The sequence below is a fragment of the Hypanus sabinus genome, chromosome 1, assembly GCF_030144855.1.
Source record: "Hypanus sabinus isolate sHypSab1 chromosome 1, sHypSab1.hap1, whole genome shotgun sequence".
Classification (NCBI taxonomy): Eukaryota; Metazoa; Chordata; class Chondrichthyes; order Myliobatiformes; family Dasyatidae; genus Hypanus; species Hypanus sabinus.
In genome coordinates this window covers 158,642,253-158,662,622 of record NC_082706.1, presented here as the reverse complement: position 1 = coordinate 158,662,622, position 20,370 = coordinate 158,642,253, and the positions used below count along the sequence as shown (strand labels likewise).

Sequence of the window (20,370 nt, the reverse complement as noted above, 5' to 3'; positions counted from 1 at the left end):
TTATTTCTTCAAAGAACTTCAGCAGATTTGTCAGGCAAGATTTTCCCTGAAGAAAACCATGCTGACTTTGGCCCATTTTATCATGTCCCTCCAAGTACCCTCATTGTTAACAATCAACTCCAGCATCTTCCCAACCACTGATGTCAGGATAACTGGCCTGTTACTTCCTTTTGTCTGCCTCCCACCCACACCCTCCTCCGCCCCCCACCCCCCCTGCTTCTTGCAGGTAGATTGGGAACATCAGGTTGATGCTGAATCCCAAGAGATGGAATTTGTAGAATGCCTATGACATAGCTTTTAAGAACATCTTGTGGTTGAGCCCACTAGGGGAAAGGCATTTCAGGAATGGGTGTTGATTTGGTCAGAGAGCTTCAGGTAAAGGAATCCTTCGGCAATGATCATAATATGATAGAATTCATTCTGCAGTTTGAGAGGGAGAAGTTATTGGATGTATCAATGTTATAGTTGAGTAAAGGTAACTACAAAGGCATAAGAGAAGAATTGATTGGAAGGGGGCCTGGAGTTTCTGGGAGCAGTTTGGAAGATGCAGGATCTTTTCATCTTAAAGCAGAAGTATTCTTCTGGGAGAATGAGGCAATCATGACTGATAAAGAAAGTCAAAGGCAGCATAAAACCAAAACAGAGGGAATATATTATTGCAAAAATTAGTGGGAAGGATTGTGATGTTTTTTAAAAACCAACAGAAGTAGCTACTAAAGCCGAAAGGAAGGAAAAGATGAAGTGTGATGGTATGCCAGCCAGTGATGTTACAGGAAAGATATTAGAATAGATTGAGCATTGGCTGATTGGCAGGACCAGGGAACACAACCACAGTATAGAGGGATATCCATTTAGAACGGAGAAGTGGAGGAATTTCTTTAGCCAGACAGTGGTAAATCTGTAGAAATTGTTGCTACAGATTAGCTATGGATGCCAAGTCATTGAGTGTATTTAAGGCAGTGGTTGATAGACTCTTGATAAGTAAAAGCATGAAAGGTTACAGGGAGAAGGCAGGAGAATGGGGTTGAGAAGGAAATTGATCAGCCATGATCAAATGGTGGAGCAGACTTGATGGGCCTAATTAAGCTCCAATATGTTGTGGTGTTATATTGAAATACCCCATGAATATCCTTCTAACCAGAGAGCAACCCCATACCTTCTGCTCACCTGCATGACTTTTTGATAAGATGTGTATGTTTGGATGCTCAGCTCCCAGCTGTGATCTTCTGTCAGTCACAATTCTGTGATCCCCACAATGTTGGACATGTGTTATAAATTCATCTGCCTTGTTTCATATAGTGCCACTGAAGCTAAATTCTTGTGTCTTTCTAAATGTTGCCTTATCTTCTATTTTGGAGACTTTATATCAGTGATTTCTTAGTGGCTAGCAAGGGACCAGATTCATTATGCAGTTGGAGGGTGATTGTCTCAATGAATAGCCAGCCATTTTGCCAAACCAGCCTGCTTTTAGATGGAAGTAGATATAAGTAACTGGAGTAATTGCCAGTTGTTAAGACAGATGATCAGGTCAAACTTTGTAGGAGTATATTCACCATTAGTGTGTTTCAGCAATTACGGGAAAGAGTTCTTTTTCTCTCTTAACAAGGCAGCAAGGATAGGGAATAACTGATGGCTCTAATCACTCTTCTCACACACCATATGTGAATAATAATAATAAAAAATCTCATGTCTTCTTGAACTTGCAGTTAAACAGTGAATTAAAAAAAATCTTATTTCTGTTGTTGCACAGTAGCCAACAACTTCTTTTGTCTGTCCCTATTCTCAGTTTGCCTTTCTTTATGTGCTGGCTGGACTTTTTAATGCTTTAAAGATCTGTTTGTGTCAGTTACTTTGAGAAAATGCAAATCAATTCCAATATTAACTTCATAAAGCAAGTTTTGACAAAAAATTGGTTTTTGGGCACCAAAAGCATTTGATGTCATGTGATCTCCAATACTCTCTGATAAACATAAAAAATATACATTCCTTACCAAGGATTACTTAAATTTGAAATTAAGTGAAGAGTGAACTTCAAACATCAATCAAATGTAAAATGAATAGGTTCAGCAAACCTTTAGCTTACCATAAGCTGGTGAGAAGACATCGTCTAATGCATTTAAACACAGGACAGGAACTTCAATAGACTTCAGTTTGTGAGAAGGACTGGCATCTCTGTAATAATCAACGTTTGTCTTATAGCCAAACATCACTGATGTAAACCGTTCATCAAATTCTCTGACAGTTTTTGCCTTTGATAAATAAATGAAACAATAATAAATGGAAAATGATGTTGATAATATATACAGGTGTATGAAAAACTTATTCTCCAATATATACAGGTAATATTGAAGGAATTATTTATTTACCTTCATGATATAGTCAATGTTAAATAATTTATTCAAAATCTGCCTGTGCCTATAATACAAAAAGAAAACAGAAGTTTCTGAATCACATAAAGTATGCATTTATTCATAAAACACAATTACATTTACAAGTAAAATTAACACAGCAGGACATAAGAGGCAGGCAGTGTAAGAAGTTTTCAGCAGAGAGAGCAGAGGGAAAAGTAAACACTCCACTGATTAACTCTAACCCTAAATTGCCAATATTCTCATGTGTTTGATTCAGACAAAGACCAATTTCTCTCTCACATTCTTCTTACATATATCCTTCAAAAAAGACATTGCAGCTTCTTCCAATGTGCTGACTTTAAATGTAAGTTACATATTTTATTGCAATATGTTCATTTAAGAATAATTAAGTGTCCTCTGTCAGTAATCATTCCGTTATATACATGGAAGATACATTAAAGTTTACTTCACTTTTGTATTTATGAGAGAAACAAAAAAGAGCAGAAGTTATGAAAACTTCTAAGATTAACAGTATTGCTGAGATTATTTTAATTTGTCTTGTAGAAATTTTTAAATGCTGCAAGTTTATTTTCTTTGAAAATTTTCTAAAATTGTCTCTTTATATACTTGTAGTTAAAACTGCCATTTTTCCTAATCTCCTACTGGATCTTTCCCTGAACTTTTCAGGAGAAATTAAATCATTTAAAACACTATAAGAACAACTGAATTCAATAATTATTTGCATAAACTCAATATCAAAAGAAGACACAGTGAAATGCAATAAATGGCACCTCAAAGGCCACCTGAATGTATCTGGGTTTAAAATTTAGCTTTGTTGTCATTAAAACATTAATACACACAAAGCATTGGGTGAACTCTGCAAATCAGCCTGCACCTATGAAAATGAAAAACCAGTCATCTTTTTGGCCCGAGACCCTTCATCAGGACTGAAAGGAAGGGGGAAGATGCCAGAATAAAAATGTGGGGGTAGGGGAAGGAGGACAAGTTAGAAGATGATATGTGAAGACATGTGGGTGGGAAAGTAAAGGGCTGGAGAAGAAAGAATGTAATAGAAGATGAGAGTGGACCAGGAGAGAAAGGGAAGGAAGAGAGAAACCATGGGAAGGTGATAGGCAAGTGAAGAGAAGAGGTGAGAGGACAGAGTGGGGAGTAGAAGAAGAGTGAAGGGGAAAGGAAAAGAAATAAAATTATTGGAAGGAGAAATCGATGCTCATGCCATCATATTGGAGACTACCTACACAGAATATAAGGTGTTGCCCCTACACCCTAATGGTGGCTTTATCCTGCCAGAAGAGGAGGCCATGGAGCGACATGTTGGAATGGGAATGGTGATAGGAATTCAAATGGTTGGTCACCAGGATATTCCATGTTTGGCAGTTTGAGATGAGGTTCTCCACAAAGTGGTCTCCCAATTTGCATTGGGTCTCACCAATATAGATGGGGCCTCATTGGGAACACCAAATTCATTAGACAACCCTGACACATTCACAGGTGAAATGGAAGGACTGTATGGGGCCCCGAACAGAAGTGAGGGTGGAGGTGAATGGGTAGGTGTAGCATTTCTGTTGCAGGACTATGTGCCAGGAGGGAGATTAGTGGGGAGGGATGAATGGACAAGGGATTCACAGAGGAAGAGTGGGGTGGGGAAGTAAGGCTGTGTTTGGTGGTAGGATCCTATTGAAGATGGCGTAAGTTGTGCAGAATGGTGTATTGGATATATATGCTCTTGGGGTAGTATGTGAAGACAAGAGGAACTCTAACCCTGTTGAGGCATTGAGAAGATGGGATGAGCATGAATATCTGGGAAATGGAGGAGATGCAGGTGAGGGCAGCATTATTGGTGGAGGAAGGGATGCATTGTTCTTTGAAGAATGAGGACATCTTTGATGTACTGGAAAGGAAAGCCTCATTCTGGGAACAGAATGGGACGAGATATAATCAAGATCATCGTAGGAATCGGTAGATTTATTAAAGATGTCGGTTGACAGAGAGGGAGATGAAGTGAAGTTGATGAAATTGATGAGCTCAGCATGGTGCATGAAACAGCATCAATGCAGTCATCAATGTAGCGCAGAAATAGTTGAGGAGCATTATTAGGGAAGGTTTGGAACATCAACTGTTTAATGTAGCCAAAAAAAAAGCAGGTATGGCTGGGGCTCATGTGGTGCCCATGGCTACCCTACCTCTTGAGTATGAAAAAGGTGGGAGGGACCAAAGCAGAAATTGTTGAGGATGAGGACCAGTTCTGCCAGATGGAGAAGAATGGTGGTGGAGGGCAACTGGCTGGGTCTTTTATTGAGAAAGAAGTGGAGAGCTTTAACGCACTCTTGATGGGTGATAGAAGTGTGTAGGGACTGGACATCCACGGTGACAATGAAGTAGTCAGGGCCAGGGAATTACCAGCTATTGAGGAGATTGAGAGCATGTGAAGTGTTATGGATATAGGTGGGAAGGGACTGAACCAAGGGGGATAGAATGGAGTCAAGGTACTACTTAAACATTGCTTTACAAAACAGACAAATTTAGGCAGTAACCACATAAAAATAAAATTGATCCAGAGTACATAATGCTAGCAACATTTTTCACTGAAATCACATCAATTTGCAAAATTGGATCTGGCTTTTCACTTACAATCAACATTAACACACATGACCTCTTCCATGTCCACCTATACTGACATTAATGGGAGCTCAAGGCTGCAAACTATGACCATAGTAGGAAACACTGAATAGGTCAGACACTTCTGTTGAAAGAAAAGCAAGACTTCAAGAAAAAGAGAAAAAAAGGTAGTAATTTTGAAATTTACTTTCTTTACTTACAAGTTCTGATACAAGTTCTATTTGTGGTATTATTTTTTTTCTTTCCACTCATGCTGCCTGGTTTGGCAGTGTTTCAAACATTTTCAGTTTTTATTTCAGAGTTCCAGCTTCTGCGGTTTTGAATTTTCTTTTATTACATCAGTAGAACACTCTAGGTAGAACCAGAGCACTGAGACTGTTTTTTTAAAGAGACTCTACTCTGAGCTTCAGAGTTCTAACCTGGCTCCTTCAGAACAGCCTGTGGACTGCATCCTAAGTCCACGAAGCTACCATAGTCTTTCTTTTCAACACTAAAGCTACTGCGATATTTATTCTTTGGGTGTCTCATAGTGATACTGTTAGCAATACTCCATTAACATTTTTTGGCCACACCCAACACTTGAAGTGTTTTAGGGACCTAGGGAAATGAGCAAAGATACTGGATGCCATGGTAGCATAACAGTTAGCACATTATTACAGCTCAGGGCAATGGAGTTCCAAGTTGAATTTTGGTGTCCCCTGTAAGAGGTTTGTTTCCTCTTTCCCATGAGCACATGGGTTTTACCTTGGTGCTCCGGTTTATTCCTAAAGACTGAAGATGTACTGGTTAGTAGGTTATTTGGTCATTGTAAATTGTCCTGTGATTAGGCTAGGTGGGTTGTTGGGCAGGGTGGCTGTTCCACACCGTATCTTTAAATGAAGTATACTCCTCAGCAAGTAATCAAAGACACCGCATCTCACTTAGATCCCTCCAATGAATATTGACTTGTAGGCTCGGTTTATCCTGCATCTTCCATCAATCACAAGCTTGTGTTGACTCTTAACTTCCCTACCAAAGGAAGTTTTCAAGTGGCCACAGAATACCTCGGCTGCTTTTTCCCAATTTGATGCTCAATACTGAATCAGAGAGGTTACCCAGGCATCATGTTCACAAAGAAACATTTTTATCTAGTTTGACATCTAGTTGTGCAAATGACTGTTCTGATTGCTAATTGTTCTACAGAGGGCCTGATTTGGTATTAGTGCGAAGTATAAATATTTTTGTGCATATATATAAGCAATCCTTGGGCATAGCTGTTTGCAGAGTATACAAAGTCTAAAAAGATTGTGTAGAAATGTCTCTGTGTTGTTTTAGCAGAGATATTAGAGGATTTATAAAAAGCGAAAATGGTGGAAAAGTCTAAGCAAAGTGGTAGGCATAGTGATGAAAATCAGTTTCAGAACAATGAACATTCACCAGACAATTTACAGATTAATGCTTTCATCAAAGTTGTAGAGTTTGAGATTTAGTACAGTTAGAATTTTATTGCAAAGAGTAATGGCACACTTTAGCAGTGAGTTGAATAAGCCGTTAGGCAGCAGGAAGGATACTATAACATAAAAAGACAATGTTGTCTAATATTGTAGACGTTAAAACATGGAAAAATATAAACTGCTGCAAGTAGTAATTGGGTCAAGCAGCATTGATGGCAGCAGAAATGATGTATCAACATTTAGGGTTGAGACCTTTCATCAGGATCTGGCTGTTAGGTGGGTGGGGTAGAGGGGATGTGGGAAGGAGGGTGAAGAGAAAAGATGACCAGTATTTTCAGGTACCCACACAGTCCCTGTGTTCCTCTCTCACTCTCACCAATCCACTCAGGTTCTCTCTCCTTTCCCAGCTCTCTCTCTCTCTCACTTCTAGCTCCATCTGTGAATCAGTCACCTCCTCATCTGCTTCCAGCATCACATACCTGCTATTGCCCATCCCCCCTTCACACTTCAATGTACTGGCCATCTTTCCTCTTCCTCCACCCTAACCCTGTCCTTATGCAGAACCTCAACCTGAAAATGTGATACATCTCTTTTTCATCCACCGAGGCTTGACCCATTGACTTCTTCCAGGTTTATATTTTTGCACCAGATTCCAGCATCTACAGTCTTCTTGCGTCTCCTTACAACAAGTTCCTCCTTTAGATTGGAGAAAAGTACCTCTTGAGCAGAACCTGTTTGTGATTCACCCCAAAATGTTTGCTGGTAACTAGAAATTAATTTTAATAATCTGTGGTGGCATAATTCTAACTTCAATGTTTAACTGCTAGAAAAATAAACATGTCATATCACTGCAAAACCCTCCCTGCACCTCAAATACCAACCTGTAGACTGAAGCTTGAAGACAATGGGTTAAGTAGTAATTAAATAATATCCGGTTAAGTGGTTTCTCAAGGGAAGCCGTGCAGGCAAATACATCCCAGGCAATGGAGAAGACTACCGCTGCCTTCAGTGGAGTCTGTTGACCAATCTTACACAGGTAATTCAAGAGCAGCATTCTGTATCAGGCACGAAATGAAGATGTGCTTATTAATTTGATTTAACAACTCATTATATTGTTACTAAGATTTAAGCTTACTAAGGACCGGCCGCATAACTGTAATGGCTATATCCTCCTCGGAACCTTGTAGCATGTATCTCGCCCGTTGATATGCTAACACCTTTCTATCTTCTGCAAGGCATTATTCTGGAACATGATGGAATACTGTCCTGTTATCTGCATGAATGTACAGCAGCTCCAATGAGTAAAAGGTGCTACAGCTACTCAACCAGGCTACATTGATAGCACCCACCAACTCTCCAACCACCTGTGTTCTTTGCTGAACATAGTGTGCAATGTGCCAGACTGTGTGGCGACACTTACAGGCTGTCCCCAGTACGTGTTTGGATGCACATGGTTGTTAATGCAAATGACACGTTTCACTGTATATATGCGATATATAAATGTGAATCTGAATGTATTTTCACAAGGTCCAATGCAGGGATTCAAGGTGGCAGCTCACCACCACCTTTCCATGTTCTATGAAGGATGAGCACTAAATGAAGGTCTTGCAAGTAGTTCCCAATCCCAAAAAATGAATAGATAAAGAATGCTCAATTCCAATTTGGATGAAGTCAAGATTTAAAGAAGAAATTACTTATTTTGGTGACCCTGGCTTTCAACACTGTAGTCTGTTTAGTTAGGAATCAAGTTCTTCACCAAAAGAAAGTGGATTCTGAAGCACTCGAAACTGTTCTTGTGTCACTGTCTTGGGTGCCAATGCAATTTTCCCACCCTTAAAATGAAAATGGGAGGGGGAGGGGAACATGGAGATAATTACACTTCCAGAGCACAAAAAGAGAAACAGCAAAAACATGTTGCTTACAGTTAGATGCATATACTTCATTACTTTTTTTTTACCAGAAATGACAGTCAGAAATGGATGTATTTATTTGTTATTACTGGTTGCAATTAAACTGCAAAATAAAATGGAAGAAGTCATTTTTATTTGGAATTTCAAACCTTCCCTTTTCTGGGATCATTGTATTCTGCTGGAAATCTGTTAGGATTTGTGCTGAGGTTGAAGCTCTGGCATAGACTCATTGACATTAACCCCATAAACCTTGTTGGAATTTTACTTTAACCTTTCTGTGAATGGGTCATCTTCCAGGCTATTTCTAATGGTCTCCTTCTCAGTGTTATCTAATTCCTTAACAAGATAAAATGTACAGAGGCTTTTTGTATAGTCTGAGGGCCCCAAGCAGCAAGCAGATTTTGCAGAAGCACAGTCTGTACATTCATGGCCCGGTACATTCCTCATTCAAGCTGGAGACCGTACCGGCTTGAATAAGCAGCATTCAAGGAAGAACAAAGGAGATTTGTAGAATATGTCTACAAATAAAGCTGCTAGGCTGGTAATGCTATAGCACAGTGAAAGCATCCTCTATAGAGTCAGGTGATCGCACAATCAAAACTCAGCAAGCTTGTCATGTTCTCTTGTGCTGAATAATTACATAACTAGCAGGAGGTGGAGTTAACTCATGCAGTTGAATCCTCAAAAATAGCCTGTAAATACAAAAGCAAAGGCTGGAAAATATGCAACTATTTCTATTTTAAAACACCAGATCAGTAGTCTATCTTGGTTCCTCCAAAAATCCCCAGCACCCAATACAGCCAGTTTTAGAAATATCCGTAGAGTAGCACTAAGGACTCGTATTACAGAACAAACAGCACTTTTGTTTTGGTTGTTAATTTACAGCACAGCAATGGCATTGTCCAACAATATAGGAAATTATTAAGGTTTATTCTACCCAAAAGGATAACCCAAACCTGGCAAGTTGTACTATAAAATTAATTTTATATTTATAACAATGCAGAAGGCACCCATTCAACCCATCTGGCCTATACTGGCTTCCAAGGGAGCAATCACGTTAGTCCCCTTTGCCCTCTCTTTACTTCCTGTGCCCATGTGACTCATTCTTTCTCACCCATATCTATCAACATCCCTTTGACTCTTTCTGCCATTTATCTATAATTTACAGTAGCCAATTAACCTACCATTGTTTTTTCGGATAGTTCCTTAAGATTGTTATGGCCAGGTGTGCTAATGGGGATAAGCTCCCACTACCTATTAAATGGTGAGTGACTCAAATAGCTTCTGAGAACTAAATACAACTCATGGCCTTCATGTGTGGCTTAGCTACTAAGCCCAGCAGAACTGTTTCATCTGTCAGGAGAAAGGGCAAAGGCGGGTTACTGATGCCTTAAAACCAGTTGCTTTGGGCAGATGGGGCTCGTCAGCAGTGGCTGGCAGCTCATCTGATTTCAAACCTCCGCTGCCTTGGGTATACCCACTTATGGGGAAGGCTCCGGGAGTAAATCCTGAGGGAAAAATCCAGTGTTGGAGTCCCTAAAGCAGTCTTGTGTCGAGCTCAACTTTGACAGACAACTCCTGTGATGCTGCTGGTGCCAAACTGTATCGGTCTGCCATTTGTTCCTTTGGGTTATCAGATGCTTGGAGAGAGTGAGTTTCCTACATGGACACAGCTTGCTCTCCATCTTGTACTGCCCTGTCTAGTGCATCTAGACAGGTAGGAGACAACATTCATGGTCAACCCTGACCAATGAAGGCCTCAGGAGATTTTTGGGATGTAAGAAGTTCCTGAGCACTGGGAGGAATGGTATATGGTCATGCAGAGTTTACTCCACACAGAATTTAGGATTGAACCTGGATACCTTCTCTAACAGCTGAGCCGCCATGCCACCCTCTGAACCAGCGAAACAAAAGAACATAGCTGTCGCTAACAGCATTATCAAGCAATATTCACTAAGCAATAACATGCTCACTGCTGCATAGTTTGTGTTTTGGTATGTTAAGTTAGTGCAAGCTTCCACAATAGGACTGATTTCTAAAAATGATAAGGCCATCATTACTTTGGTTACAAAGCCACATAAATGAAAAATGAAAGGTAATGGGAAATAAGGGTATTGAACCACAAAGGTATTAAGAAATGTAGAGACATAGTGGGATGATGATATACATGATTCCAGATTCATGAATGTGGGAGAGGTAGACAAGATAGTTAAGAGGGCATATTGGATACATGTATTTATTGACCTGGAATATAGAACGAAAGAGTAGAGATGACAGGACTATATTCAACACTGGTTAGACCAGGGTTTCTCAACCAGGGTTCTGTGAGAGATCGTCGGGGGTTCTGCGAGAGATCATGATGAAAAAAATAAACATTGCTTTTTGAACTTCACGCAATGCTAGCGCTCGAAGTGGTGGGCAGTAACTGGGCAGCCTGTTAGCAATCTTGTTAGAGATCTCTGCCCAGTATGCCAATGTGCTGTGGGACCATATGCTCAGTTTTTGATGCAAGATAGGAAACACCATTGATAAATGGTGAGCTCTGTATTGCATGTAGGGGAGGACGGAAGGCTGATGAGGAGTGTGAAGTGTATTTTCCAAACATTAAATGGACTCATCCAACTTGGGCTGTGACATTAGCCTCTTCCTCCCGAATTATCTCCCACAACTCCCTCGTATGCACCCACTGACTAACTTATGGGAGTAAACTAACTCTACCAGTGTAGTAGAAAATTAGAGGGAAATTTTCATTCAAAAGAAGGAATTTTTTCATGCTGAAACTCAACAGCTGGCCTGCCACTTTGCTTTTGAAAACATTGTAAAAGGTGAATTGTGTAGGTTAGAGGCGAATTGTGCAGTTTTCACATTTTTTTGCAGTTTTCTTGTTTAGTTATTTATGATGTTGTTTTTTATATTTTATTAACCCTTGTGTTTGGACAAGATGCAGTATGAGAAATTGAAAAGGTTGAAAAGCTTTCACTCTCAAACAGCACGATAAGTCAACATATTGATGACTTGTCAATGATGCTGAAGAGATTTTGTGTGATAAATTGAAAAACTATAGCTTGTCTATCCAGGTTGATGAGTCAACAGATTTCACCAATAATTGTCACGTCATAGTATTTGTAAGATTTGTAAATGCAGGTGAAATTCAAGAAAACTTTTCCTTTTGCAAAGAGCTGCCTGAAACAAGCAAAGGCCAAGATATATTTAATGTTTGGTCTTCATGTCTGGAAACAAAAGGTCTGGCTTGGAGGAACTGTGTTGGTATCTGTACTGACGGTGTCCCATCAATGGTTGGCTTCAAGGTTTTGTTTCTCTTGTTAAAAAAAGAAAATCCTGATGTTGCTACTAAACACTGCTTTCTTCACAGAGAGATACTGATGTCAAAAACTCTTGGAGATGAAATGAATAATGTTCTGGATGTTGCTACAAAAATGGTTAACTTTGTTAAACAAAACCCAGTTTATTCGAGAATGTTTAAAAAACTGTAGGAAAACCTGGACAAAGAGCACACTAATCTCCTGTTACATACAGAAATCTGGTGGTTTATTAAAAGAAGAGTTCTAAACAGGGTGTTTGAGCTGAAAGGTGAATTGCAGGAGTATTTTCGAGAAATTAGAAGGCCAGATCTTGCCGAGTGCTTTGACGATGAAGAATGGCTGCACAAACTAGCCTACTTAGCAGACATTTTTCATCATATGAACCAGTTGAATAAGTCTCTGTAAGGCCCTGGAGAAAATGTTTTGACTTCAAGGGACAAGACTTATGGATTTAAAAGGTAACTATTTAGAAAAATCACATTGTAAAAGAAAATCTTGAAATGTTTCCACTGCTGATTGTGCTTGTGAGTGAGGAAGGATATCAAAAAGTCTTGAGTCTTATTGAAAACAGAAATTTATTTGGTTTGCTTTATGCGTTTTTAAAATTTATGAAAGGGAAAGAAAGAGATTAATTTCAAGAAAGGCAAGCTAAGCCTAACTATCATTTTTTTTTTCAAGAAAGGTTGGTGAAAATTTATTCTCTACTCAGAAGAGAAATGACAATTATTTTTAGGTTATTATATCTACAACTTACTGATCATGCTAATGGACTGTGAGCTGTAGATAGAATAATTTTTATGCAGAGGTGCCCCGAGACCTGGAAATTATTTCAAGGGTTCCTCCAGGGCAAACAGGTTGAGAAAGGCTGTGTTAAACTGTTGCTCAAGTACTTTATAGAGTTTTGGCCACCACATCACAGGAAGTGTGTGATATCACTAGAGAGGTCCTGGATGAATTGTACTAAAATGTTGCAAGGGATGAAGTATAATAGTTCTAAGTGACTGACTAGACTGGGCATGTTAAAAAAGATCATCTGAAGGAGTGCAGAGTTAGTAGATCCTGCACCAGAGAGATGGGGTCACTCCTGACCTTGTGTCCTTTCAGCATGGAATTTGTATGTTTTCCTTGTGATCTTGTGGAGTTCCTCCAGCGTGCTCTGGTTTCCTCCCACATCCCAAAGAGATGCAGGCTAGAAAGTTAATCGACAGCTGTAAATTGTCCATGTTATGTGGGCGAATAGTAGAATCTGGGTTTTGGCGAGAGTTGAACAGAATGTGGGGAGAATTTGAAAAAAGGATCAATGTGGAATTAGTGTAAAATGGGTGCGTGATGATCAGCGCAGATTCTTTAGACAGAAGGGCCTCTTTCCATGTACCATCTTTCTACGGTACATTGAGATTTAATTGAGATAAATAAAATTTTAAAAGGGCTTAGACTGTGTGTGCAGGAAAGACCTTTCTTCTTTGACAAAACAAGCAATAAATTTGGGCATAGGTAGAAAATTGGTAGAAAAGTTAGAAGAAAATGTTTTTTCATCTAAAGAGTGGAGAGATCCAGAAGTCATTTCTTGAAAGGATGGAGAAGGCAAAACCCCTCATCACAAATAGAAGGTGCCCTGATTAGCAAACCAGGAGGCATGATCTATAAAATAGTGGCCTAATGCTGGAACAATGAAGTAATCTAGATAGCTCCATTTTGTCAAATGGACATGAATCTGATTCTTTGATCTAGCTGAGTCCCTGTCCTTGAATTCACAATATAATAAAATTACTGGAAGACGTTTACACACAGACCACAGCAGTTGAATAAAGCAGTTCCACACTGTTATTTCAAAGACTGTGGATATGTATTAAATTCTGTATATGGAGATAATGTTTAAAATTCCATGAAAGAATTAAATAAAGCAATATCAGACAACTTCTGAGATCAAACTAGTTAAAAATTTGCTTAGACCGGCCTGATGAGGGAGACAGACTTCAAATAATTATATAACACAGGAGACAGACATGGAGAGTTTTAAAGAGTGAAAAGCCTCCTGGATTTTAGCCTTGTACAGTGTTGCTGGGGAATCATATCATAAGAACAAGTACAGAAGTAGGTTAGCCTGTAGACTGAAGAAAATGAAGCTGTGGTAAAATATGCTTTTTTTCTGACCTAAGCCTCCATTTATTTAGGCCTTAATCACTGGTTGGATCTTCAGAGCACAAAAAAGAAATAAATACACAATGTTAAAGCCCTAACTCTGATTTACAATTGTATTCAATGAGGCTCCAGACCACTATAGGATTTATTGATATGCTGACAGAAAAAAAAACACAACTAAATTTGAGCAGGTTTGGAGTTACACATTCACTAAAAACAATTTGTTCTTCTGATATGATGCCAGATAACTAGATAACTCTTTAACCCATTCAGTTACCTCATGCAGCATTCAAATGAGTTTTGCGTAACAAATATGATGAATTTTCAATGTACAGCAAATAATCATGTGGATATTTAAGATGCCTCGAGTGACATGATAAGGTGTCATATAATTGTTCGTTAAATGGTTTCCTGCTCCACCTAATTGATACTACATCTCAATATACACAATCTTTTCTAAACTACATTGAAATCCACTGACAACACACACAAAATGCCAGTGGAACACAGCAGGCCAGGCAACATCTATAAGGAGAAGCACTGCCGACGTTTTGGGCTGAGACCCTTTGTCAGGATGGTCTCATTTGTTCTGACGAAGGGTCTCGGCCCGAAACATAGGCAGTGCTTCTCCTTATGGATGCTGCCTGGCCTGCTGTGTTCCACCAGCATTTTGTGCGTGTTGTTTGAACTTCCAGCATCTGCAGATTTCCTCGTGTTTGCTCTTGAAATCCACTGGAATGTCTTGGATCATTTGCTTTCACCTCATGGATTCTGAATTTCCCCACATATTATGGCATGTTTATCAGCATACTATGTTCTCATTTTGTTCATAGGGAACTCACCCGCCCATTGAGACTCCAGCTGCCACCAGAGGGGCTTCTGGAAAAGCATTCCGTATATGCAAAATGACCGTTTCCAAATCTTCAGTGTTTGCTGCGCAGTAAGTTCTGGGAGTCTAGACCAGTCATACAAAGTGACAGTGTAAGTAATGCGGGTGATCCCATTGCAGAAAGAAATTAATCATTATCAGGTGTAATGTCCCAAATTTACTATGTTTAGAATTCTTTGTACAACCATAAAAATAAAACTGAAGCAAGATTCTCTAGTGAAAATGATCACAATTTTCAAGTATAGCAGATGTTCTCTAAAATCTGGATAATTTTCCAAATAACTTAGATCGGGAAATAAATATTAAACTGAAAAATGTTTCACATTTTCTACCTAGAAGTAGGATGTGGTGGCATTGTCATGCAGTTTTTGGAACTAGACAATTGTTTCAAAGACATGAATTAAAAGCCCATCGTAACAGCTGAGAAATAAACTAGTTAAATAAAATTTACTTCTTTTAAAAGAAGTTTTAGTGATAGATAGTACATAAAACATAGAAAAGTACAGCACCCTTTGGGGTGCAAAGCTGTGCTGAATCAATTAAATTAGTAATCCAATGGCCAATTGAACTAATCCCTTGTGCTTTCACAAGGTTTAAGATTCAAGATTGTTTAATGTCATTTCCATTACACAAGTTTAAGGCAGAATGAAGTAATTGTTATTCCAGATCTGATGCAGCACCAAAAATGCAATAAGATAAAGAACACAATAATAGTAAAAACACAATAAATTGAAATACATAGATGGCATACATACATACATAGATTGATTTTATGTCCAGAAAGCGATGCTAAGCACAAGAGTGTCTGGACATAAGGTGACTGACAGGAATGATGAAGTAGTGGCGGTGGATGGGGTTATGGAGGGGTAGAGGTGTTGATTAGCCTTGCTGGTTGGGAAAAGTACCATAACTGTTTTTGAGTCTGGTGCTTCTGGTGTGGCTGCTATGTAGCTTCCTCTCTGATGGGAGTGGAACAAACAGTCCATGAGCAGGGTGTGTGGGTTCCTTCATGGTATTACTGGCTCTATTCTAGCTCCTTTTTTTATATATGTCTTTGACTGGTGATGCATTGGGTAGTTTTGACTACCTGTTGTAGAGCTTTCCCGTCCACCACAGTGCAGTGTCCGTATCATGCAGTGATGCAGCTTGTCAGGATGCTCTCTACAGCACAGAATAACTGAGTGTAGATATGCATGCTCAACTCTCTTCAACCCCCTCAGAAAGTAGAGGCATTGGTAAGCTTTCCTGAATGTGTATAATATATTCTGCGACCATGTGCAGTTATGTGAGGTGTGAACTAGAAGTTTGAAACTTTGCAGTTTCCACTGCTGTGCCAGTAATGTAAAGAGGGGTGTGAGTGTGCCAGCTCTCCTGAAGTTGATAACCATCTCCTTTGTCTTGTCAACATTGAGAAAGAGGTTTTTTGCTTGGCACCAGGTGTTGAGCTCTTCTACCTCCTCTTTGCAGGCCATCTCATCATTGTTAGTGATGAGCCCCACCACTGATGTGTCATTGGCAAACTTGAGAATGTGATAACTTGGCTATTTGGCCATACAATAAAGTGCGCAAAGTCCATATCCTTCTGTTTCCCTCACATTCATGTGCCTATCTGATTGTCTCTGAAAAGTCTCTAATGTATCTGAAGCTACCCCCACTCCGGGCAGCGCATTCTGGGAACCCACCACTCTGTGTAAAAACTTGCCCCTTGCATCTCCTTTAAACCTACCACCTTTGCCTTAAATACATGCCCTATGACTTAAACATTTCAGCCATGGGAAAATGATGCTGTCTGCCTATAGATAGCCTCTGACATTCCAGAGAAAACAACCCAAGTTTGTCCAACCACTTGTTATAGCGCATACTCTCCAAACTAGGCATAGTCCTGCTAATCCTCTTCTGCACTCTCTTGAACCCAATGAGGTTTCGGGGTACTTGGAGACTAATGATAAAATAAGTCAACGTCAGCGTGGTTACTGTAAGGTAGTGGTTACCAACCTTTTTAAGCCCAAGACCCTCTACCTCGGCCTTAGCGAAAGGCAAGATCTACCTAATAATTCGTTTAGGGGAAAAAACAGCTCAGATTGTACTTCCAACTTGAGGCCTTTTATTTGGGCTAATTGTATTTGAATTACATAAAATGCTTTTGTCATACTTTTAAACTAATTCAACCAAGAAAACACTGTAACTAGCATATCAAACAGGCCATAGCTGTCTTTCTTTAAGAATATTACAATACTTCATACCTTTAATTCTAAGTTTCATTATTTAATTTTATTTCAACATGAAAAATAAATTAATAAAAATTGACTGTTGCATTCAGTGTGATGACTGGGGCTGAATACTTTCTGATAGATCCCTGAAATTTGGCTCATAACTACTGTGGTAAACTATGTATACCTGTCTGTACACACCCCTCTGCTGACTGCTCCTGTGGCTCCTCCCACTGACCCCTGTATAAAGGCGATTGGGGCATTGCTCCTCCCTCAGTCTCTGAGATGTCGTGGTCCCTTTTGCTGCTAATAAAAGCCTATCGTTCACTTCCTGTCTCCAAGAGTTATTGATGGTGCCTCAATTTTATTAGCAGCAATTTTAAAACATGGAGAGCATTTTATTGGATCTCGACCCTCAATCCCACGGAGCCGGCGACGCTTTCAAACTCTGGCTAGCATGCTTCAAATTGTACCTGGAGGAGATGCATGTGACCGATCCTGCCACGATGCACAGGGTTCTCCTCTCCAGAGTCAGTGCAAGGGTCTACTCCATGATCAGAGACCAAACGGACTACCGGGGTGCGATGGATGCCCTCAAAAGGCAATACCGGCGGCTGATGAACACCGTCTATGTAAGACATCGCTTAGCGACACGGCGGCAGCGGGCCAGAGAGTCGAGCGCTGAGTTTGTCCGGGCCCTACAGACACTCGTGCGGGTCTGCGACTGTAGGGGGCTGACGGCGGAACGGCATGTGGATCTGCTAGTAAGAGATGCCTTCGATATGGGGATCAAGTCAGTGTACGTGCGCCATCGGCTGCTGGAACACGCCAATCTTACCTTACATTCGGCGATAGCTGGCCGACATGCTGGAGGCCGCTCTGCACAACACTGACGCTGTCCAGGCGCGCGATCTCCCGCTGGCCCCATGGACGCTGCAGACCCTGCAACCCACAGGTGAATTGACCTCGGCTGCTGCCAGGCGTGAGTCCGTGAAGTCCCCGCAACCCGCTGGTGAGTCAACCACGGCTGCTGCCAGTTGCAAGTCTGCGCAGTGTTACTTCTGCGGACTCGAAAAGCACCCCCGAAAACGCTTCCCGGCCCGAGAAGCTACCTGCTCCAGCTGCGGCAAGAATAGGTTCACGCAGCTTGACATGTACCCCCTACCCCGCATCGCGGATATGGTCAATCAGATAGCTCAGTACAAGGTGTACTCGACCATAGACCTAAAATCCGCGTACCACCAGCTCCCCATCCGCCTGGAGGACCGCCCCTACATCGCCTTCGAGGCAGGCGGCAGGCTCTATCACTTCCTGCGCATCCCCTTCGGTGTCACGAATGGTGTCTCTGTCTTCCAGAGGGAAATGGACCAGATGGTGGACCAATGCTAACTGAAGGCCACGTTCCCATATCTGGATAACATCACCATCTGCGGTCATGACTGGCAGGATCACGACTCCAACCTCCAATGATTTTTTCAAGTGGCCAAAGCTCTTAACCTTACCTATAACAGGGACAAGTGTGTGTTCGGAACCATCCGACTAGCTATCCTTGGGTATGTCGTGGAGAACGGGGTCATTGGCCCTGACCCCGACCGTATGCGCCCCCCCCCCCGTTGGAACTCCCTCTTCCCACCACCCTCAGATGGTGCCTGGGCTTCTTTTCCTATTACGCCCAATGAGTCCCCCATTACGTAGACGAGGCCCGCCCCCTGGTCAAGTCTACCACATTTCCCCTCTCTGCCGAGGCCTGTGCGGCCTTCAGCCGCATTAAAGGGGACATTGCCAAAGCAACGATGCATGTGGTGGATGAGACCATTCCCTTCCAAGTACAGAGTGATGTCTCAGACTTTGCGCTTGCTGCTACCCTCAATCAGGCAGGCAGGACAGTAGCATTCTTCTCTTGTACCCTTCAAGGCCCTGAAATTTGGTACTCCGCAGTGGAGAAAGAAGCCCAGGCCATAGTGGAAGCTATTAGGCACTGGAGGCACTATCCCGCCGGCAAAAGGTTCACCTTGCTGACTGACCAGCACTCAGTTGCGTTCATGTTTGGCAACCAACAGCGGGGCAAAATCAAAAATGATAAAATTCTGAGGTGGAGAATAGAACTCTCCACCTACAACTATGATATCCTGTACCAGCCTGGAAGGCTCAATGAGCCCGCTGATGCCCTATCCTGGGGAACATGTGCCAGCGCGCAGCTCAACCGGCTATACGCCCTCCATGCAGATCTTTGCCGCCCGACTTTACCATTTCGTGAAAGCCTGGAACCTGCCTTACTGCCTTGAGGAAATCAGGACGATGACCAGGGACTGCCAAGTCTGCGCTGAGTGCAAACCGCACTTCTACAGTCCTGAAAAGGCGCAACTTATCAAGCTTCCCAAGCTTTGCATACTTCTCCTTTTCCTACTTGACTAAATTAATCACCTCTCTTGACATCCAAGGTTCTCTGAGCATGGCATCATTGTCCTTCCTTTTTAGTGGAACATATCTGTCCTGTATTCTGTGCGAATGATATTTAAAACCCTGCACATGTCAGATTTAGACTTGTCCAAAAACAGCTGTTCTCAATTAACTCTCTCTAATGCTCCTGTAGCGGTGTGCTACACATCAACACTAAAATAACGACACGGGAGTCAGTAAACTGCAGTCAAAGATAACTTTATTTGAACTCAACAGCCTTGCTTTAAAGCCTCCCTCAACCCGCCCCCCGTGGGCGTGGATGCTCCAAAAGACACGTACTCACAAACCCCCTTAGGCTCTCTCCCTTAGCCGGAACGCTGGCTAATTGTGAGCCTGTTCGGGTGTGCCAGGAAATGGGTCGCCACACACCCGTAATTTGCTCTGTTCCAATTTAATACTTTCCTCCAAAATCCATACTTATCCTTATCCATAGCTATCTTAAATCTTAAGTAGTTGCCGCCACTGTTCCGTAACTGCTGACCCACTGAAAGGTCTGTCTCCTGGCCAGGCTCATTGATCAACATCAAGTTCAGTAAAGTTCCTCCTCTTTTTGGCTATCTACATATTGATTTTAGATAACTCCTGGATGCACCTAACATATACTGCTTCATCTAAACTTCTTGCTCTAAAATGGTCCCTGTTCATATTTGGGAAGTTGAAGTTCTCCTTGACAACAACTCTATTGTTTTTATACCTTCCCTGAATATGCCTGCAGATCTGTACCTCAATGTTCTGTGACTATTGGGGAGGGGTTTCCTTCCTATTTTGAGTTCTACCCATAGAGACTCAGTGGATGGGCTCTCTATTATGTCCCCTCTGAGAGCAGCTGTGATATTGTCCCTGATTAAAAATGCAACTCACACTCACACACACACACACACACACACACACACACACACACACACACACACACACACACACACACACACACACACACACACACACACACACACACACACACACACACACACACACACAACACACTTTTACCTCCCTCTCTATCTTCTCTAAA

At 41.3% G+C, this 20,370-nt stretch overlaps 1 protein-coding gene across 2 annotated transcripts in view; it reads right to left on the bottom strand.

The window, feature by feature from the left end:
* The window catches only part of abhd3 (abhydrolase domain containing 3, phospholipase), a 72,024-nt gene that overhangs the window by 14,908 nt on the left and 36,746 nt on the right, over nt 1-20,370 (bottom strand). Inside the window, exons 5-8 of one of the 2 annotated variants that reach the window (XM_059950635.1) lie at nt 14,642-14,754; nt 7,306-7,479; nt 2,367-2,415; nt 2,084-2,249 (exon numbers count right to left, since the gene is read on the bottom strand). In XM_059950635.1, coding sequence (XP_059806618.1) covers nt 2,084-2,249; nt 2,367-2,415; nt 7,306-7,479; nt 14,642-14,754 — 502 coding nt within the window. The remainder of the gene's footprint in view (nt 1-2,083; nt 2,250-2,366; nt 2,416-7,305; nt 7,480-14,641; nt 14,755-20,370) is intronic. The other variant, XM_059950692.1, reaches the window with a different exon arrangement.